The sequence below is a fragment of the Poecile atricapillus genome, chromosome 1 (genome assembly GCF_030490865.1).
Source record: "Poecile atricapillus isolate bPoeAtr1 chromosome 1, bPoeAtr1.hap1, whole genome shotgun sequence".
NCBI lineage: Eukaryota > Metazoa > Chordata > Aves > Passeriformes > Paridae > Poecile > Poecile atricapillus.
Genome location: NC_081249.1, coordinates 111,146,763 through 111,169,206, shown reverse-complemented (window position 1 = coordinate 111,169,206; position 22,444 = coordinate 111,146,763). Strand labels below are relative to the sequence as shown.

The 22,444-nt window shown below is 46.3% G+C and overlaps 1 protein-coding gene across 1 annotated transcript; it reads left to right on the top strand.

Moving 5' to 3' along the window:
• Nucleotides 1-10,909: 10,909 nt before the first annotated feature.
• LOC131587262 (T-cell surface antigen CD2-like) lies at nt 10,910-21,815 on the top strand. The gene is made up of 5 exons (XM_058854919.1): nt 10,910-11,070; nt 13,838-14,134; nt 17,266-17,508; nt 19,646-19,765; nt 20,731-21,815. The coding sequence occupies exons 1-5, from the start codon at nt 11,010-11,012 to the stop codon at nt 20,979-20,981; spliced, it is 972 nt and encodes a 323-aa protein (XP_058710902.1). The 5' UTR covers nt 10,910-11,009; the 3' UTR covers nt 20,982-21,815.
• The last annotated feature ends 629 nt before the right edge of the window (nt 21,816-22,444 follow it).

Here is a 22,444-nt window from a genome sequence, read left to right as displayed (position 1 = left end):
GTACTTTCTAGGTGATGGGAACTGACCACCACAGCATCCTTTCTGGCCACTGGTCCTGACTGGGGAAGGCTGGGAGTGGTGCAGCTTCCATCCCTCTGCTAATCAAGTACTGGCAGGACGAGGGGAGCTCTGCTCTGTGGGAAATGTGGATGTTTTGGGATGTGATATCCTCCCACCTAAGACAAACCACCAGTGGTTTGTAGCATTGTACAGAACAGAGGTTTAGATTTGAATCCATGTCAATCATGGTGGGAAGAGTTTGTGGTGTGTGCTGAGCAACAACTGACATGAAATGCAATATGTAATCTTTTCATCATGTAGTTAATTTAGTTTATGAATATAAAAGGAGAGCAGAGAATGAACTTACTTGACTTAAGATCAAAGTGAAAGCAAAAGCTAGCAAGAAAACTGTTGTAGAATGGTGAGCAGAGAAAATGGAAGGATCCCTTTAGATTTCTTTTAGCATTCAGGATGAACTCATCCCCACAGAACTATCATGACAGAAAAGCTCCCACATCCCAGCAATGAAACAGTGCTTTGTTTTTCAACCTCTGCCTCAGGCTGCTGTGCCTGATGTCCCAGTGGTTGTGTATGTAGCCCTTGGGGTGCTGCCTCAGAGCCCAGCATGGGAGCAGAGACACCAGGGCCAGAGCCAGCAGTTTATGGGGAGCTGCAGGACCAGCCCTCAGCTCTACAGAAACAAGAGCAGAAGTTGGTGAATCTGAGAGCAGATAGACAAAACTGTTGATGGTCAGTTTACAATAGCAAACATCTGTTGTACTGAAGTGATGTGCAAGCAGTGGTTGTGTGAACTTCTGATAGAAATCTCTGTGTAGCTGAAAAAAAACCCCTCTAGATTTTAGGCATGTTATTCACATCACCTTTTATGAATTATTGCAGCTCATTTCAAAACAAACAAACAAGAGGTTCATGTTTAATGAACCTGCAGCAGCCAGTGTCACAGATAGACATCTTTAAAGTCATTTCTTAAAATAAAACAGCAAATTCTGGTGGTGCTGTAAAATCCAAACTGGTATTACTACCACCAGGCAGGCAGGAGTGAGATGCCCCACAGATTTCCATAGGTAAACACACAAAACTGGTAGCAGAAGTGGGCAAGAACAGCAGCATCACCCATTTCTGTCTGAGGTAGGAGAAGAATTCCTTGATGTGTCGTGGCAGAAGCTTGGATTAGTATTTGGATTCTGTTTGTGCCTTCTGCCAGGCTGCTCAGTGCCTGGGACCTCTGACAACCTCTGGGTCCTGCATTGGTTTTGTTCAGAGTCAATGTTGCATTTCCTTTCTGCAAGATTACATGACTCATCTTGAGCAGAGGATGTGGCGAGAGACAGCAGGGGCATCTTTACTGAGAACCTAGAAGGTCCTAAGCCTTTCTAAATATTTGTACTTTTCCAGCAAGAAAATCATAGAAAGGTTTGGGTTGGAAGGGACCTTAAAGTTCATTTAATTCCAAGACCCGTGCTGTGGGCAGGGACACCTTCCACTAGAGCAGGTTGTTGCTCAGATCCCTGTCCAACACATTTCCAGGGATGGGACAGCCACAGCTTCCCTGGGCCACCTGTACCTCAGCACCCTCACAGAAAAGAATTTCTCCCTGATACCAAATCAAAACCTACTCTCTTTCAGTTTGAAGCCTTCGCCCCATGTCCTATCACTGCATGTCCTCGCTGGCAGGTGTTGGCTTAATTATACCAAGATTAATTTAACTTTGGTATGATCAGTTAGCAGGTTTCTTTGGGCTGTGCAGGACCACAGGGAAGTGTAGCAGTCTTTCTGCCTATCCATGCTGCTGGCATCATTGTCACCTTCATGAAGATATTTCCTGCCTGATGTGGGATTCCAGCCCCAAGCAGCCATGAGGTGGGCAGGAACCTGACTTTGTAAAATCATTCATTACTCTTGCAACTTCATGTACCTGGCACAGCTGTAGTGCCAAACACTAATGCAAGGAAAGTTCCCATCTGCAGAGGTGGAAAACATGGATGGTCGATGTCAGCTTATTTTTAAATTGATCTATTTTTCTGGTTAGCATATTCTGTGTCACACTTAGCCAATATCCATGATAAAATACTGAAAGGGGCCATAGTCTAAAGTGTGTGTTTTATAGCTAATATAAATATAGTTACTATTGGAAATTCTATGCAGAATTTTTAAAACTGATGATGGCTACTGATACTTTTAGTATTGTCTAACACTACAGAAACTAGATGTATTTCAGACCAAGAATTACTTGGAGGCAGTCCTCAGCAAATCTTTTGGAATTGCAAATGCAGTACATTGGAGAGAATGATTGTCTACTCCCATATCATATGCAAATGGAATAAGAAATACAGCTGGGTGCCTATCCTCCAGCCAGACTTGCTGTCTCAGTTTTGGTTTATACAACTTCCTCTTTGAGGGCAAAACATATTTTCCATAAACTCCATAAAGGAGTTTTAAAAGCTTTTTTTTTTATTTTTTTTTTATTTTGATACTGAAAGATCATGTAACAAGGTATCTTCAAACAAACAGAAAATAAAAAGAAAGAAAAAGAACTTGTGATGGTGTTTTTGTCTGTGTGAAGAGAGTTGCAGTAGTGTCATCGGCAGCATGACTTGAAGCAAAGAGCACTAAAAGTTTGTGTCGCACTCCTGTGAAAACTTTCAATCACAGAGCAATAGGCATCAGATTTCTCCTCTGTAACAACCTGCAAACCTGTGGCGAGGGAATTTGGGAGAGCAGGGATTCAGGGATGTGTCAGGTGACATTCAGGAAGGTATGTGAATGTCAACTCAACTCACTCAACTGGAGAAGTTGGTGGAGGCTTTCCCGAGGGGACACTGAGCCAGGAACAGGAGCAGGAGCAGTGCTGGGGGGACACTGAGCCAGGAGCAGGAGCAGGAACAGTGCTGTGGGGACACTGAGGCAGGAACAGGAGCAGTGCTGGGGGGACACTGAGCCAGGAACAGAACAGGAACAGGAACAGTGCTGGGGGGACACTGAGCCAGGAACAGGAGCAGTGATGGGGGACACTGAGCCAGGAACAGGAGCAGGAGCAGTGCTGGGGGACACTGAGGCAGGAACAGGAGCAGTGCTGGGGGGACACTGAGGCAGGAGCAGGAGCAGTGCTGGGGGGACACTGAGGCAGGAGCAGGAGCAGTGCTGGGGGGACACTGAGCCAGGAACAGGAGCAGTGCTGGGGGGACACTGAGCCAGGAACAGGAGCAGGAACAGTGCTCGGGGGACACTGAGCCAGGAACAGGAACAGGAGCAGTGGTGTGGGGACACTGAGCCAGGAACAGGAGCAGGAGCAGTGCTGGGGGACACTGAGCCAGGAATAGGAACAGTGCTGGGGGGACACTGAGCCAGGAACAGGAGCAGTGATGGGGGACACTGAGCCAGGAACAGGAGCAGGAGCAGTGCTGGGGGGACACTGAGCCAGGAGCAGGAGCCCTGCTGGGTGGGACAGCCTCTGCTGCTGCTGTCTTTGCTGTGTCAGGATGAACCGTGATAGGACAGAGAGAGGAAAAGGATGATGACACAGATTCAGTGACTGCTGTGCAGGATCCAAAGGGAAGAAAGGGCACGGACTTAATGACTGAGGGTACAGAAGTGGTGGTGAGTAATGGCAGAGATGCTTTTTCATCCCTTAAATAGGTGGGGAGGCTGCAGGGGTCTCAGGCAAAGTCTGTCCTCCATCATCCTGCAAACTCTTCGGGCAATATAAAATGGTTTTCTCCAGAAAGCTGCAGCTGCTGTTGCTCTCTCCTCATGCCTGCTCTCCCTGGCATTTGTCATGGATGGCATTCCCCAGACAGATGCACTCCTCTGCTGGTGGTGGACCACAGCCCCACTGAGCCCCTCGGGCCACTCTTTGCCTGGGGCTGCAGTGACTCCTCACTCCTCTTTCTCCTGAGCCTTTTGCAGGGGATGTGCTGTGCCAGTTTCGATAAGCCCAGGAAGGGGAGTAAACCCAAATCTGATAGCAGCAAACAGGAAATTACCTTTCTTCTTCCCCCACCCATCATTCCAGCAAATCATTTCCCGTTTTTTTGTCTTGATGTCACTTTCTGGAATGGGTTTTGCTAGATGAGATGGGAGAAGGGAAATGGAAAGGCAGGGCTCCAGCCAACCTTTTAGGAACCCTGAATACAGGTAAGAATGTGCCAGCTCTCTTTCTGTCCTGTGCACAAGCTGGGTCAGGATTCCTCTTGCTGCCATAGGAGGTGAAGTGGTGAAAACTGTGCAACTTCAGCTTCTCTTTGAACACATTTCTGCCCAGCTGTCGAGAGTTTGGGACTTTTTTTCTTCAGATGATTTAGTATCTGATAAGGAGCTTTGTTTCCCTGCCTTTTGTTAAGTGTTTAAAGCTTTGTTATTTGGCCAATACAAAAATCTGTTTATAGCTTTCTCTGGAGAACCAGATGCAGATGAAAAGGCCCTTCTTTGCTGGAGAGAAAATCAGGAGAAGTCAATAACTGCAATAAATTTTATCTATCTTAAAAAGTCCCAATGGTTAAAGCAGCCTCAGCATAAGAGGAAAGTAGATGTCTGTTTTTATACTGAATTACTGAGGCTGAAGAGCTTAAAGGAGTATCAATATAACACAAACAACCGTGGCAACTGTGGTTCTAACCCAGTGCATCCTACCTGTGAGGGCACAAGGCATGCACAGGAACTTTCCATTGAGGCTGCACTGTAAAACTTCCTGCTCTGCAAAGTGCCCCCTGAAGTTCAGCAAATTTTTACTCAGTTGCTGAAAGCTGTGTATGTAGGGAACACGAGACACATGTAATTAACCAAAAAGGCTGCTCTTCCATGATGGAAATGTAAAAGGAAAAGAATGGTGGCACCATCTGACTGTCAGGAGTGTAACAGAAGGAGCTGGGCTGCAGGTACTGCCCTGCTAGAAATACTGTGAAAAGCCACAGGTTGCCACAGATGCCCCAGCGCTCACCTGCGTCACACAGAACATCCTGCACCTGCCTTACTGAGATCTTAAAAAGCAGAAATTCTCAGAAATGCAATGACACAGCACCTTAGCCGTTACTCTTCCTGGCAGGCCACAGCAGCTGCGAGATGTAAATGTTCAGAAGGATGGGCAGCTTTGTGCCTGTGCTTTCCTTTGCTGTGGAAAAAGCTCTTTGCCAACGCTGGTGTGCTGCAGATGTGGGGTGTTGGCCCCAGAGCAGAGCCCATCCTGCCACTCTGTTGGCCTTGAACTCTGAGGTTGCCACCTGGCAGGACTAGGTGAGGTGATGCATTTAAATGTAGTAAGCAAACAAACATCAGAGAGGCCAAAACCGGGTTCACAGGGCACAGGAAACCTGCAGAGAAGAAGGAAATGAAAATGAACTGCTAAGTCAGGATCTGCACTGAGCAGGAAAAGACTTGAATTCTCACGGGATCTCATGGCCCCAGGTATACATGGTGCAAAGGGCTTCTGTATAAGTGGTGTGAAAGACACCAGGACACTTTTTCTTGCTTCAGAGAGCAGCAGCAGGACTGTGCTGACAGATCATTCAGATGTTTCTGAGAAATTCACATCTCAATTTCCCAGTAATAAGAGCCAAACCTCCTTATATGTATGCATAAGGCCACATAATGGGCCTTTAGTTTTTTGCTATCACAGGTCCACTCTCTAATAAATAAACTACAGACACTTTTAGGATCCACAGTGATGCTTCAGAGAGGCTTATGAGAAGTCTTCTAGGAGGAGGGACATTTTGTGCCCATGTACAGGCCCCCACCAGGGGCTGTACTAGTGGGAAAAATGCCAGCAATGTCTTGCATTTGAAGGGAAGACTTTCCTTTGTCTGTGGGAATTATATAAAGGCCATTCAGGGCAACTCCTAGGAATAAATTCATTATCCAGTTGTTTGTGCTCGGTCTCCTGCATCACTTCTCAACCTCCTACCTGCCCATTTCCAGCTGTCCCTCACTCCTCTCTGGATTTATAATACTGTAGTAGAATAAAATACTGTACAAAATATCAGGTATATATGCATTTATTACGCTGATGGTTTCTGGGGAGTGTCAGATCTTGTCCAAAAGATTACTTAGATGGTAGCAAAACCTTGTCTTTCCTGGATATATTTCTAGGAGCAGCTGTTCTTCTATTATCCTTCTTGGGTAGCCAGTCCATCCACTGTCTCACAATGAAGGGGCACATTGTAGTTAATACAGGTCTTTGTGTATTTACCACTGCCAAGACTAGAAGAGGCTTTTATGGTCGTTTATCTGGCTTCTTGCATTAGGCAGATTGATTGCAGCATGCCAGCAAGCCAACACCTTTTGCAGGGGTAGTAATGTCACTGAATTTACTAGAACAAGATGCTGGAATTTAGGTCCTAAATCTAGGGCCATTATAGATGACAGAAAGCATCAGCAAGACTGAAATGCACCATCTGCAAGAATAACTGATGGGATGCTGCCATCTGCTCTAGTCATTGCTGGGAACCACAGACTGCTTGGTCTGAGGGGGTTATGTTCCTTCAGACCAGAAAGAAAGGGTGTTTTTTGTGAGGTTTGGCTGTTGACACATGCTTACAGCTGGAAAAGAAGGAAATGTGTCTGAGAGAGAACACCTGGGGGTTTAACAGCATGAGGTTGTGTTGGGGTGGGGGTTTAGGTTAGATATCAGGAAAAGGCCCTTCTCCCACGGGCTTTTGGGGGCACTGGAATGGGCTCTCCAGGGAAGCTCCAAGCTGTCTGAGCTGAACAATTGTTTGAACAATGCTTTTAGGCTTAGGGTGTGATTCTTGGGGCTGTTCTATGCAGGGACAGGAGGTGAACTTGATGATCTTTGTGGATCCCTTCCACCTCAGAATATTCTATGATTCTACGTGGGATTATGGACATCACAGGGGAATCATGGCTCTTCTAATAATCAGCTGAGGGCTATTCTGCATGATTCATGGCTTGAAAACATTAATACACTTTTCTTGGGAGAAGGAGAAAACAGTTTGTGCAGACAACTGTTTCAGTATCAGTAGTGTGTGTATGTGTGCTTGTTGCTATTTCTGGAAGGTTTCCATTGTGTACAGGCAGCTCAGGGCTCTCAGTTCACCCTGAGGCACTGAATCAGCATCCCTGCCAAACCCTTGGCTAAAGCCCTATTTTGAGTTATTTATCTTCATATTTCCACCACTTTATTCAAGCTGGAATTTTTCCTTTCTTGGCCCCATGTAAGGCAGAAGTGAAGAGGAGGCAGAATGTGTCCTTCATCAACCAAATGGCTGAAACTCTACGTGGGAGCCAGCAGTTCCTGGGCATTCCATAGCTCAGGGCAACAACCCTTTCTAGGGCTGACTTTGCTTCTTCCTTGCTCCAGCCACTGCCCACAGTTCCTCCTGCTTTGTAAAAAGCTACAGTAAAGAGGAATGTGCCATCAGGAAGTCCTTAGCTGCCATCCAGGGCAACCCAGATGGAGTCCAGTCTTCCAGGCCAGGGTCAAGCCCAGGAGAGCTCCCAAGAGTAAGGTTACCCTTCCCCAAAGCTTCCCCTCCACATATTACCTGTCTGACATTCCAATTTTAATAAAATAAAAATAAAATTTGCTCTTCTCCTCATGCACTGTGCCTCATGAAAGGCCTGGTGAGAAATTTCGAGGTGTCAAGGTCATCTTGAGTGATGCTCAGTGCAGGATGTCTGACTCACATGCGAATATCACTTACTATAACCTAAGTTTCATACCAGAGAAGACGGTACAAACTATCAGATGGGCAACAAATCTAGTTTTTGTAGTCTTCCTTTTCTAGTAGTTCAAGTAGCATTGTTTTTTATAACAATCTTCCATTTTTTTTTTCTTTTTTAAATAAGCCTCAGGCATGAATGTTTATTGGCTCATCACTAAGCTGAGAACTTAGAGCTGGGAACAGCTGCATACTGTCTCTTGAGATGTTGCCTTCAGATGTGGGGTACTCTGTCACCTTTAAAAGGAAATGTGAGTGTGATACTTACATTCCCTGTGAGGAGACTGTCTTACAAAGAGCAGAAGTGTAAAGGAAAGAACAAGCCACAAAAGCAAATGTAGGAGTAGAGCTCTTTGTGGCTTCTGCAGTGGAAACAACACGGCAGAGAGCGAGCAAAGATGCACAAAGGCACGGCCCGTTGTGGTGCCTCAGTCCTCTGCTCTCCTGTGTGTCAGAGGATGGGGATGTGCAGCAATGCAATGGGCTAAGCAGGGCTCAAGCATCCTTAGCTTGATGCCAAGGACTAACTGAGCCAGGCCCAGCAGCACCGTGCTGGTAGACAGCTGCTTTTCTACCATTGCCCAGGTTTGCTAGCTGGCTTTGTTTGTTCCAGTGGTGTTACTTCCTGTGTGAGGAGAGAGGGTGTCTGCAGAGAGGAGAGGAGTGTGAGAGCACTGTTATCTCCAGTGGTATCTACACTTTGTCTGGCCCAGCACAGCTTGGGCCAGTGTCTGGGCTGTGGCCACACACAGCTCCAGCCACAGCTCTTTCTGTGCCACTCCCTCCACCTTGGAGGGCATTTCTGGCTGGTGCAGGGGCTGCCCTGCCAGTGCTGTCTGCTGGAGCTGTTTTCAGCATGTTTATCCCGTGCCACACCTCTGAAGGTACATGCTGGCTTCTAGAGTTCCTCTAGAGTTGCTGTGCTCTCCAGGGATACCTTCAGGCACCTTCTCACTGCCTTCTCTTGGGGCTCTCTTTGAAGGGAAAACAGAGATGTCAGTGCAACAACTTAGAGTGCTTACTTCCAAGTAACAGCCAAAAAATCCCTTCCTTCTTCCAAAATGGGCATTAAAGCCCTGTCAGAACTGCAGCAGGACGTTGTCTTGCTCCTGAAGGGAGGAAGGGTAAAGCTGGCAGAATACTGACATTTCCCCAGGAAGACTTAGAGACATGGGCTGCTTTGTCTTTGTCCAGCTGGGTCTGATGGAACAGGAGGTTTCTGATGCTGGTTAGAGAAAGGAGAAATGTTAGAACAGTCATAAATGCTTTTGGGACAGACCATGCACATGCCAGGATCTCATTCTTGCTGCAGGTAAGGGATGTGCCTCTTTGCAGGTCTGGCTTTTGTTACACAAAATCTCTAAGCAAGTGGACTTTGTGCACATGCCCCAAGTACTCAGGAATACCAAGGCCTGGTGTCACTTCTGTGATGTCCAGTGACCATGGGACATCAGCCATTGCCTTTGCTCAAGTGCTCCTTCACTGCTCATGGTAAACTCATTTTGGAACAGATTTTCCCATCCTTTAGGAGAGGTTTCTTGCTCCTGCCTACCTGTTGCTCTAACAGAAACAAGGATGTTTGTTGTGCTGGTCTGATGTACCATAGGGACTTTTGGTCTGATTCATTTCAGCTGTGAGTTTAGAAGATTGTGTTTGGCCAAACTGATTAACTGGACGTAGTGGCCTTCATTACGAACACAAGGAATTCTTTTACACCTGGTTCTACTGCTATGGAGCTTTACCTGTCTTGTCTCTCTCACAATCACACACACACACACACATCCTCCTCTTTGCATTTCATTTGTACCATGGCCAGTCCCCACCAGTGGGTTGGCAGTGTGATCATGCAGACAGACAGACAGACAGACAACGTGCAGGGGTGCCTTGGAAGGGTGGCTTTGAGGGATGTTGCCCTGAAGAAGGGGGACAAAGTTGAGCAGAGCATGGACAGTGGTTTCAGCATGCTGGGCCTCCCTGCACTCTGCCTGATGGACCCAGCAAAAAAACCTCCAAAAAACTGAGGAGAAATCAGGATTGCTGCCTTTGCCCAAATTTCTTTAGGGGCTCAAGCTGGAAGCATCTGTGTCCAGGAGTTTGACACAGCTTGCCTGGCTGAGGAAATACCTGAGTGTGGCAGCCCCTGCCCTCTGCTTTTTTCTTGCCACACAGGCTGGAAGTCAGGCACAGAAATGTGATCTTGCTGCTGCTGCTTCCTCTCTCCTCTTGTGTGTGCCTCCTTTGTGTGTTCTTTGCTAGGAAACGATAGCAGAAAGAAGGAAGAAAAGTTGGGTTTTCCTGTAAGGAGTGTTTTTTACCTCATTAGTACCAGTAAAAAATGATTAAGCTGGAGAAGGGAGGTGTCTTACGAGACCTTCCTTTAACTTCAAGGTAGAGGAATGACATGAACGAGCAAGAAAGATTTATCTAGTATTGTACATTTCTAGTGCCACAGATTTTCTTCTGGCCTGTGTCTGTGACAAAAAGCTGGAAGGTTTCAGTGGCTACTCTAGCAGAGGAATTATGCTGGTGAGGATAAGATTCAAAATCCTCACCACTCCATCTGTTTCATATTGGAATCAGGAATAGGGACTTGATTAGCTTCTCACAGGTTTTTGGACCTAGCTCCCATGCCTCCTCGCAGCTTCTTCCCTCGCTGTCTTTCCCACACCAGCCAGCTTCAGGGCTGGTTTGTAGATCAAGGCAAGCTCTCACCCCCCTTCCATGCCCATCCCTCTCACAGCTTGCTCAAGTGGCTGGCCCTGCCTGCAGGAAGCGTTTGTGGCTCTGGCCAGCCCCTCAAACACCAGATGTTGATGCAAAGCTGATCCTGATGGTTTCCAAGGGAAGTGTGTCTCCTTTCCAAGTGCTGTCCAACATCCACCTGCTCCTCACTGGGGTCCTGGGCTTGCCTCCCCTCGCTGCTGCTGAGGCTGGGGGGGAGAATTGGGATTCCCATCACTCCCCCACCCAAAAATTGCATCCCTCCTGCTAGGATGGTGGCATGTGGATGCTGGAGCTGAGCTCTTCAGGTGAGCATTGAGGACGACAAGGGTCCCATCTGGCCCTCCAGCTGGCATTCCTGCATTTTAGTGCCCATTTTCTTTGTGTCTCCATGTTGCCTCCATGCAGACAAAACACCCTGTTGAGACTTATTTCCGCCTCTGCTAGAAATGAGAAGTGCTGGAGGAGAGGAGGAGGAGGGCACAAAGGCTGCACCGACATGCCCCATCCCTGCTTGCTCACAGCAGAAAATCCTTTCACCTGCCAGGAGCTATCATTAGACAAGGCAACACTGGATTTTTTTTGACCCTGAAAATGAACTTTAGGAGGATTTTCCTAGTCAAGTGCTTGCTGCTTTTATTTCCCAGTGTAAAATGTGAGTTTTTCTTACCATTTTTTGCTCTTTTGGGCTGATGTTAAAATTGCATTGTAAACCCTTTACAACTTGGTGGGCTGCTACTGATAAGAAACTTGTTCCACTTTTCTAGTGAGTGAAGACATCTGGGTTATTGCTATTATTATTTGACTTAATTTTCAGCCAGGGGGAGGGCAGGACCTGAGTTTCCTACTCCAGTTATAATAATAAGCTGTAAAGAGCTTTGGTTTTAAGTTAATGAGCCTTAATTTGACACATGTATAATGAGAAATGTCAGCATGCAGTTTGTTTCTGCCCTCGAGGTAGCTTGTACTACATTAGAGATCCAGTTCACTGTGCATTATCGCATGTAATTTCCTTTTCTTATCAAAGATGTGCAAATCTTTAGAAAGTGCAATTTATATTCTTCCATAAATATTAACAGAGTGATATATTTCAGTGGAGCTGAAGTTTAAGATTGAAAACAGCAAGCAGCTGCATGTATCTTTTATATTTTGCATATTATTGTTGCCACTATTCTTTAAAATATTAATCTAAAAACTTAATTAAGGTGTTAACTCATAGATTAGGGAAGGTTTTAAGAGATGGAGACAATACAAGCCTGCATAAATTTTGTTTTTCTCTGTTTCATTTCACTAAGATTGCATGTATGGCTGTTTAATGCTTTGCTTTTCCTTCAGAACAAAATTAATAGATAAATAACGATTTCTTTTTTTTTTTAATGTACACAATCTATAAAACATCTTCCCTAGCAGAAATAAGGATTATTCCCTTGAATGGAAAATTATTTCAGAGACTTCCTTCCTTTTCTAAAATTACTATGGGAGCTTTTTCTTTTAACTCTTTCTTGTGACTGTGAGTGAGCTGTAGGCTCTCAGTTAAAAGTTTTCTGCCCTTTGGAGCACATTTTAGTTGGCATTTTTATCAGAAATGTTGCATCATTAGCTAAACAGATTTTAAATATCACGTGTGTGGGATACTCAGCTTTCCACTAGAAAGACTATGGAGACCAGACCAATATCTAGAGATGCCCAGAGATGTCATTGAATTATCCCTGAAAATTCAGATGACTTTTTCCTTTACTTTCAGGGAGAAAATATGAGTATGCAAAGAAATCCCATTACTAGCTCTAAATACTTGTTCATGAGCAGAAACAGCTATCAGAATTCAAAAATTGGGGTGTAGTGTGGTCTTTGTGGGATATAGCTGCTTCCAAGGCTGTTTAGTTGATAGCTTTATTTCAGGACATTTCATTAGGTATGTCAAATACCTTGCAAGAAAGGCAGTGCTGAAAGAACAACCTCTCTTTAGTAGTGAATTGCCAGAAGCACTAGAGCATTAATGTTGTTGCAGAGTCGTGCTATTTTAGTTCTCTGATTATCTCTAATATTGTTAGTTTAATGAAATAGCCACTGGGTTTCAGTTTCCCCTCTGTGGTGCCATTTATCATTATCCTAGATACAAGGACTGAAGGATTGTAATAAAAATGTGCATAAACACAGTTTTTCTCTCTGTGGGGAAAAAGTGCTTAAAATATATAAAATTAGAGCAGAATCAGCTCTGTGTGGTGGTGGGAAGGGAAATCTCCTCCTGCTGATTGGCTTCACCCTGTAAATTGAGGAGGAATGAACAGAATGACAAAGGAAATAAGCTGTGGCTCTGAGCTCGTGCTTTCGGGTGTCCGTGAGCTTATCCCACCTGACACTTGCACGCAGATTTCCACCTCCTCCTGCAGGTTGGTCCACCTGCCACGGGGGTGGGGACAGAGCCTCACTTGAAATGACCTCCCAGCCAATTTTCCCAAGTCCTGGCTCACCAGAAATGAGGCCTGCAGGGACGGTGGCTGAAGGAGCCTGGAGGGGAGCGGGCAGAGCAGCCGGGCGCTGCTGCAGGAGTGCGTCAACCCCACTGCTGGAAACCGGATAGATGTTTAATGGCCTTGGCTTTTCTGAATATCCCCTTTGGCAGCCCCATGCTCAGGTGCTTCCCTGTCCTTAAAACACCTTTGGGAAGCTCCTACTCTTAACTGGAAAATCAAAGGAAGAGAAAATATTTTTTTCCTTTTTTGGCAATTGCTTTTCTTGTAATGACTCCTGCACCCTGTCAGTTCACAGGATGCTGGTAGCTGTTTCTTCCTGCCTCACTTGCCCCATCAGGATCCTGTGCTAGAAAAATCAAGTGGAAACATTCCTGTGGGGCAGAGTAACTGGGATGGGAGAGGGGATGCACTGCTGTGGGCGTGCCTCTAGTTCAGTGCCTTACACTCACTCATAGCCTGACGTGGGTTACTATTATTATTGTCATTGCTATCACTGAGGGCACTGAAATGATTCTGCTGTCCAGGAACATGACTATTTTTGCTGTCTGCAGTAATGTTTGCAGTGATGGGCACTCTGGGTACCAGCCTGTGCCATGTGTAAAACACAGAAGTGACCTTCTTTTCAGGAAGGGCTAAGTTTGTGTTAAAGTGAATGGGAGGCCGTGAATCTTGGCATCAGGAGTCGCTCCAAGTAAGTCAGCCAGGGTATAAATTCAGCTTTTGAAAGCCGGACTCTCAGCTGTCTTGCCTCTCAGAATTAAATTGGATGCTGGCATTTATCTAATGAACAATCAAGAAGTGCTTTGGAGCAGGGGAAGAAGATGGCATCAGTAAAGCAGAGAGGCTTAGGCAGCTCAGGAAGGGGGAGGCATAGAAAATGCCAACCTTTTGGGTGGCTGCTGTGGCTGCTGGAGACAACTGATGGGCTGGCTGTGCTTCCCTCAACAGGCTCCAGCACCAGCTGGATTTACAAGGCAGTGAACGAGACAGCTCTTCTCAGCATCACTGCTCCTGGGAGCTTCTATGAGGCAACATGGACCAAGGGCAGACAGAGGTTGGTGCAGATCAAAGGTAACAGCGCCAGGCACTTTGTGAACAAGGACCAGTGCAGGTGTGCCATACTCCGGAATGGGACTCTGCAAATCAAGAGCGTGGAGAAAGGGGACAGTGGAAACTACACGGTGATGGTTTATCAGCAGGATGGAAAACTGAAGGCAGAAGAAAATATCATGTTCTTTGTTCAGGGTGAGTTTTTGCTTTTCCCATGCCATTCTCAGCACAGCTGAACAAGACTTGTTATTCTCTGCTCTCTCCCACAGCCTTTCCTACTCAGTGCCCTCCTTTCTGATTTGGATTGTGAGGACTTGTGCAGGACATACCTTTGGCTTCCTGCCACTGACAGCAGTCTGCCTCTCTTCTCCCTTCTCTTGCTCCTGTTGATGGCCTCAAATCCCTGGCTTCTTTCTGGCTGCCCTGTTTGTCAGCCAGCAGGTTTCCAGGTGTGCCCAAGAAAGCAGCTGTGAGCACGTTCATGCTGACAGCAGGGTGAGGGTGGTCAGCCCTACTGCAGCACCACAAACAGTGCCAGGATCTGAGCTGGGGATGGACCCTGAGGAGGGACTGGGCTCCCAGCAGCATCCTGCTTCCAGAAACCTCTGGTAGGACCACAGCAGCCTATGTGAGGTACAGCTGGGGCTGATGCACTCTGGGTTTCAGGTACTTCTGGTGCCACTTTATTGGCACTGAGTTATGACTTTTGTTCTCTGGCCACTTGTTGGAACACGAAATAGAAGCCTCTCTGAGTCCCTCAGAGAGAGGAAGGAACTAAAATATATTAAACCACATAGACAGGATGTAAGTTTTAGTTTTAAGTGAGTAGAAATATATCTTAAGTGCCTTAAGAGACTGTGCTAGCTAGTAAAAAGCCCTAAAGCCTAGTTTAAAGTTCAGCAGTGTAACCCTTCACAGAATTAACTTAGCTCTAGACATAACAAAAACACAGTCTGCATTTCTAGATAGAACAGAAAAACTATTTATGTAAATAGATAATGCTCTGTAGGTAGATTTTGGGTAAGAACTGACACTACTTTCACATGTTAGAATTAAGCTTAGATTGGTGTAGAAAGAATGCTTTAGAATGGTGTTTTTAGCTGATTGGATGATTTAAGAATAAAATCCCCCTGTACTGGAGAGAAGAGGAGAAGAACAGAAAGAAGAAAGAAGAAAGAAGAGGAAGGACAACAACAGAACAACAACAGATCAACACACAAAAAAGAAGAAAAGAAGAAGAAAGGGAGCTGCTGCTGTGGCTGCTGCTGCTCAGAACATCAGGACTTTACACCAGGAAGCTTTTAGCATGGACTCCAATACTCTGAACTCTTTGCCTTTGAGACTGGTGCATTCATACAATAAACAACTTTACAGCAACCAACAACTGCTCTTGTCTCTTTGAGACCCAAGACCTGTGAAAAATTCAACAGCCACTGATCCAGCAAGCTGAGTAACTTGTGTTGCCAACCCCTTGAGGAGAGCTCAGGAGTCCAGATGGCACTAAATGCTGCCTGCATTTAGGCAATGGAATCCCACTCCATTTTTGCTCTAACATACAAAATAGCCAGCAGTCACCTCCCCTGAGATAAACCATAAAAGGAATCGAATTTGCAGTAGAAGAAGACTCCTGCACCCTATCCTTGGAGAGCATAACACAACAAAAAATATGATTGTGCTGTTCAAAGCACAGTTAAGCACACACCAGGGGATTTCAGCTGCATGGGTTCAAAGCATGAGGGCAGCCTCCATTCCTGTGCTGTATCTTGTCCTAAGAGATTGGAGCAGCAGCAGTTTTGGGGTTTTTGTAGAAGCAGGTTTTTGGGGTGAGTAGGGATGATGGGAATGGCTATTTTGCTCCTTAATAGCTGCTGTGACCTCTCCAGACCTCTAAGCTGTAGGAGAGCATGGATTGTTTCCCCAGTAAGGGGAAAGTTTTGCTCTGTCCTTCTTCACTCAGCATGCACACCTTTGCCAACATCTTGAGTTTGTGGGCACCAGCTGTGATTATGGAAATGCTGCCTTGTTGAGGCAGCACTGACAGCTGGAATGGTTTTAGCAGGTTTCTGTGCAATGGGAGGCCCCGTGTCTAAGGGGCTGCTGAGCAGTGAGGGCGTCTCCCTGCTTTGGGAGCTATTACTGTAAACAGATGCAGGAAGTCATCAGGGCCTGATGCTTCTTGCTCATGTTTTAAGCCACTGAACTGTCACTGGGGTGTCCTCATTTCAGGTCAAGGTTAATGTTCCAGCCCAGCTGTGTGCTGCATCATTTCCTCTGCTGAGCAGCAGAGAGTGCATTGCCTCTGACACATGGTTTTGGAAGTCCTGTAGCGACTGTCGGGTGCTAGAATGATTTGTCAGCCAGGCACCCTTTGTTACTAGGGCTGGACAAACAGTTGTTAAAAAAAAAAAATAGCCCCAATGATATTCTCACACAACTCCATCACCAGCAGCTGGACTCTAATGTTTCCCTCTGGGATGTTTCCCTGAATAATAGGTTCCAGTTTCCAGAGGAGGAGTGGGTTTAACGAGGAAAGGGTGGCTGCAGATGTGGTTTGAACCTTGACTGCATGTGCTATGAGCAGTCTTTATTTGCTTTAGAATTTATGATCTCTATAACTTACATGGTCTGTGGGCTAGAGGTGGCACTGGCATGCATTTGTTTATCTGGTCTTAAAGGTAGAAATACTTATTTTCCATTTGCTGTCCCTGCCAGTTGCCCTTACTTGAGGAAAACCCTGCAGGCTTTTCTGTCTCTTTCAGTGCCACCAGTGACAGAGAAACTGGAACCAAAAGGCAGCAAGTTGTTTGCAGGGCATAAGAAGAGACAGAAATCAGTTTTGTGTGCCATAACCTCATTGAGAGCTGAAGTGTCTGTTTTGTGTTCTCCATTCTGGGTTGATGGCCTTCTGTGCTGTGCTGTCATGCCTGCTGAGCGCTGTTGGTAGCACACAGAGCATCATAAACAGCTTTTCACAGTTTTCCCTGATTTAGAGAAAATCTCTCCTGATGAGCACAGGCGGAACAGGACCAACTTGCACCAAAACACAGGATCCAGAGCTGGAGGGGGCTGTGGATCTGAGTCCCTTCCATCCACCTAAAGACTCAGCTTCTTCCCCTCACCTGCCTGGTGTCCAGCTCTGCTTTACTGGGCCAACTATGTAGGCTACTGCACTGCATTTTCTTTATTATTGCCTTGCTAGTAGAGGTTTAATTTGCTCTTCATTCTTCTGTGATCTCATTAGCTGGTGATTTGGGGTTAATTCTCCGTTCTGCTTAATAACAGAGGAGAAAACTTTCTCAGATGTGCCTCCCTTCCCTTCTTTTTAGGACCTGTCCCTCAGCCAAACCTCACAGCTGAATGTGGGAATAAAAGTGTATCTGTCAAGTGTGAAGCAAAAGAGAAGGCTAAGGATGAAGCATTTCTAATGGAACTGACTCAACCCAATGGCAAAACAATCCAAAAGAATGCGACGGTGCTGGAATGGCACGGGCGGAACTCTGGGATGTTCAGATGTGTTGCTAAGAACCAAGTCAGTGAAAAAATGACTGAAAAAATCATTAAGTGCCCAGGTAAGAAATCTTTTTCATCAGAATGTGCTAGGGTGGACCACACAGCCTGACACAGTTGCACACATCTGTAGGACTGGTCCAGGTGCCAAAAGCACAAAGATCCTGAGTACCCAGTACTGTTTTTGGGATCTGATGCTGCTGTGGTAGCCAGGGTGCAAGTCATGCTTTCTGCCTGGCATTCTCCAGCCTTGTCACATCTCCCTGCTCCCCATCCTGCTGCTACCAGCCCCACTGTTACTCTCAAGGCATCCCTATGAGGGCAGTGGGATGTGAGAGGGGTTTTGCTCCTCCCCTTCTCCTGTGGGGAAATCTGTTGTTTTTCTCCTCTCCATAATCATGTCTATGAATGTGGTTTTTGCCTGCTACCCATGGGTGTGGATGAGTTCTCTCACAAGGGGAAAAATAAGCTTCTTGGACTCTTCAGCTTGACCTAGAAATCAGGAGGGAAGTTATGGAGAATTTTGCTTCAGGCTTACATGGATCAGATAAACATGGCTCAAATGTACCATGGTTTTCCTACTCAGTTGAAGCCTCATCTTTCTAAACCACAGATGCAGCAAAAGGGCTGGAAGGATTGCATTTTGAATGGGGAGAGTCATGCTGAAAATGATTCAGTAGGCAAAAAAAGTCATCACAGGGGTCATCCTCCCCTGTAAAAGTTTTGAAAGTTAAGGCACAAACAAAGGACAGCTCACACTGGTATGACACTGGGCGTGGTGTTCAGTTCAAAGATCAGAATTCTAGGGCAGTGCTGGGGAAAAGTCCTTGAATTTTCTGGGCTTGGGTTCATCCCACCCATCCACAAGTGCTCTGCTTGAAGCATTCTCTTACTTTAGATCCCTGCTGGAGCTGGTGGAGAGTTGGGTGGGGGCTCACAAGAGCTGGCTCAATATTTCCAATTTTTACCTGTTTCTGCTGTAGTAAATTTAGGGGAAGTCCAAGTCTGAAGGACAGCCCATGGTGTGAGAAGGGAGGGAGCAAGCCTTAAGGCATAAAGGCCTTACTGAAGTGATCCCAGGTCTGCGGAGGCTGCCTGAAGGGCAAAGAGCTGAGGGACAGGATGGCCTCTTCTCTCCTGGGCAGCTGTTGCCTCCTGAATAATCCTCCTGATTTCAAAAATAGCCAAGCAATGTATTTTATTTGCTGCTGCCTGACATAATGGAGTCCCATTGATGACAGCACTGGGAAGGGGTGAGTGGGATGTGGCATGGACTTTGGAGCCAGGTATGAAAGCGTGAGGCTGGATTACGTGTGTTTAAGACAGGGCAGACTATCCCAAACACCTTGTTTGGATGAGGAGATGCTGGCTGAAGCTGCCCATGCCAGGACAGGTCTGCCTGCACTGCTGCTATGGGCAGACATCGGCTGTCATCTAGACAATTTTGATTTCACTTTTTCTCACCCTTGAGAAATGCTCTTTTTTCACAGGGTGAATTGGGTCGGAGAGTTTGTTTTTTCTCACATTGTTAACAGAGAAATACCAACGATCTTTGAGGTACAAACAACATTTCTCAGACACCAAAACCCCCCTAAAACCATGGAGCACTACTCTTCCTACTCAAACTAAATACCTCTCAAAGTTTTCTCTGTAGTGACAGGACTCTGCCAGCTCCACAGTAGATTAAAAGTCCCTCATCTTGCAGTCAAACCTCCTTCTAACCCTGCCACCCTCTGTGAACACTTGGTCCTGCATTTCAGGCCAATCACCTTGAATTTTTCACCTTTACAGGCAAGGTACATTTCAGGTGGGCTTCAGCTCAGCCAGCTTTTCATGGAAGTGTAATTTCATGTGAATCTGTCTGGGCTCTTCTTGCACTCATCTGGGAGAAACAAGCACAGAAAAAGCAAAATACACCTCGGTGTAACACTGGTGACTAAAACAGTTGGCAATTTAAATACAGTGAGCTGGCACATATGAATGCTCTGGTTTCAATTTTCTGCAGAACTTGAATCCATCAAGGAGCAATCAAAATTCTCAACAGTGAGGAGCAGCAACTTTCTGCTGTGTACAGGGAAAAGGCAAAGGTACTGGTCTGCCTTTACAGTCAATGGAAAAAAATACAGAATTCTAAGTAGATGTTGTGCAAGTTATTTCTTTCCATCTAACATCCTCATCCTCTTTCATCCCCTTAACTAGGCAAGATGGACTTTTACCTCATCTTAAGCATAGCAGGAGGTGCAGTCGTCTTTGTCATCTTTGCGATTTGTCTTATTTATTGTATCAGAAGGAAGAAAATAAAAAGGCGTGAAGTTTATGGTAAGTGTTTAAGGGCCTTTGTTTAGCTATCCAGCCACCTAAAATATTAGAGCTTCCCACTGACAGCAGCCCTGTGGTCAGGAGCATTCTCTCTGCCCTGACATGAGCAATAATCTGGTTTTAGCATGTGATGAATCTGTGTAGATCAGCTGGCATTGCCAGTCTCGCTTTCTGATATGTGCTTTGAGCAAAGCCACCTGAGTATTATTTTACATTATGGCTCTTCTAAGTGGTAGAGACACTGCCTCAGCTGTGCAGTGACACCAGATCCTCAGTTCTCGGGCCTGGATTCAGCAGGAATTAAGAAAATGAGTCTGAGAAAATGAGAACTGATACTTTAGTGATTATTTTATGGTGACTAGCCTCTCTGAAACAGTTTGCTGTGTGTTTAAGGCCAACTCAGTGTCTCAATGGGCAAATGCCTCAATCCCTAAGTTAAGATGAGTGATATTTCAGAAATGATGAGCCGGTGATCAGAAGTCAGTTGGTGTGAATTTACTTCTTCTCTGTGTGTGAAAATTAATGCTGGCCAAAGGGATCTCTGGCTTCCAGGTGTCTGAAAATCCCAGCATGGACGACGGCAGGGCAGATTGCTTTGATGTTGCTTCCTGGGGTTAGATCTCACTTTCCCTTCAGTAGCCTCCAAAAGGGGACAGAACAGCTCAGAATGGGGGTGTCCATTGATGTCTCCTTGAAAATGCTGGTTCCCCCAAGAGACAGGGCAGAGCTGCCCCAAATGCTCCAGGTACCTTGATCTCAGCCAGGCAGCCAAAAGCTTTCATGCTGGCCTGGGAGCTGGAGGCAGAGGTGATTTTTGCTGTTCACTGGGATGGCAGGAACACCTGAGAGCAGCAGGTTAAAAAAAACATTTGGCTTTTCTTCCTTGCTTGTGCCAAGGCCATTTCCCTGGCTTTTTGCCTCCTTCTTAGTGGGTGTATGACCATGGGGTCCTTCTGTCATTGCAGAGGAGGAGCGAGTGATGCAGCCTCTGCCCGTGGACCGTGAGAGAGGGATGCGGGAGCTGCCTCAGACTCCATCCACACCCACCCCGAAGCGGCTGCGGGTGCAGCAGAGGCCACTGCCCCCACAGCCCCAGCAGCCACTGCCCCCACAGCCCCAGCAGCCACTGCCCCCACAGCCCCAGCAGCCCCCACAGCCCCAGCCGCGACCCCGCACACAGCCACGGACCCCAAACCTCCCCAGAGAAAGGCCCTGAGCAGACAACCTGGGAGGAGGGATGCTGGTCTCTCTGCTCCACCCTTCCCTGGGAAAAGAAGGTTTCCCACAGCCAGGAGCCCCTCCTGCCCAGGCCTGTGAAATGCTCAGCTATGAAAAGGTGGCTTTCGTTGCAGAAAATTAGAGAGAGCGTCAAATGGAGATGAAGAGACCCAAGCAGGAGGCTCAAGGTGATGGGCATTCAGCCCTGTGGACATTTTTTTACAGCTGTCTTCATGTTAGGATATGGATATGGAGCACTGAGCCTTGAAACCTGTGTGTTTCACTTGTTTTTACTGCACCTTGTTGTCTTTGTGCTTTTTGGATGGTTTTCACCAAGAAGCAGCTAAAGCTCTACTGAGACAAAATGGACCCATGGATCTTACAGGGTTTATCTCCTGCTACACGAGGACAGCTCTCTGGCTCCAGCATCAAATACATGGCCTCCTGGACCAAAAAATAATTGTATGTAATTAAATATTTGTCTGAAGTTGAAAGGATTTGTGTTGTATAATGCAGAGAAAATATTTAAAGGACATGTGAGAGCCTTGAAACACCTGTGTGGGAGAAAACACAAATGGGAAAGGAATAAACATTTCCCCTTTCTCCACTATGTTTAGAAAAGAAACTGTGGGCTTGAATTGCAGCAAGGGAGAGTTAGGTCAGTATTTAATTTTTTTTTTTAATGAAACACTGAGAGAGATCTCTGGGAGAGGTTCTCCAACACTGGGGTTTCAAAGGGTGGGTGAGAATGAGTAATGAGATCATCCTATCAAGCCTCTGTCCTAGCAAGGGCCAGGAGAATGTGCTACACAGCCTCTTCAGGGACAGTTTCAACCCCATTTTCCGTGACTTTTAGGCAAATAAAACAAACCTTTATTCTCAGCTTAAGTCTATGTGGCTATCTAGACAATTTTATTTTTTTTTATTTTTTTTTTGGCATAGAAGAGGATTTGGTCTCGTTTGGCTTGTGAAACAGAACATTATAAACTGCCAGACACTAGGATTACTGGTGGCACTGAATTGTCAGGGGTTTACATCTCAGGGCTCCTCCTGAGGGCGAGGGATGGCGTCTCTTGATTTTGCTGGTGTAGCCAGGGGATGACAGAGAGCTGCTGAGAGATCTGCATCCCCAGGGGGGAAGCTGGACTGCAATAAATGCACCTGCATCACCTTCCACGTGCTGGACACTGCTGGCTCCTCTGGGCCTTGGGGCTGTCCGTAGCTGCCTCTGCAGGACAGCTGAGGAACTGAGAGCACAGGCCAGTTTTAGAGAAGTGTCTGGATGGGTACACTGACCCACCTGGGCTAAAAGGCTGGGCAAGTGAAGGAGGAGAGGGCTACAAGAGCCACAGAGACATCCAGCTGATGTGTCAGGCAGAAGAGCACCTGATACCTCCTTCAGGCTGGCCTGTTGCACATATGCCAGGGGAGCTAAAATGGCCATGCTTTGTTTCTCCTGAG

Coding starts and splice junctions, on each gene's coding strand:
- LOC131587262 (XM_058854919.1), top strand. CDS start 11,010: ATGAACTTTAGGAGGATTTTCCTAGTCAAGTGCTTGCTGCTTTTATTT. Junction 11,071..13,837: donor TTTATTTCCCAGTGTAAAAT/GTGAGTTTTTCT, acceptor TTCCCTCAACAG/GCTCCAGCACCAGCTGGATT. Junction 14,135..17,265: donor TATCATGTTCTTTGTTCAGG/GTGAGTTTTTGC, acceptor CCTTCTTTTTAG/GACCTGTCCCTCAGCCAAAC.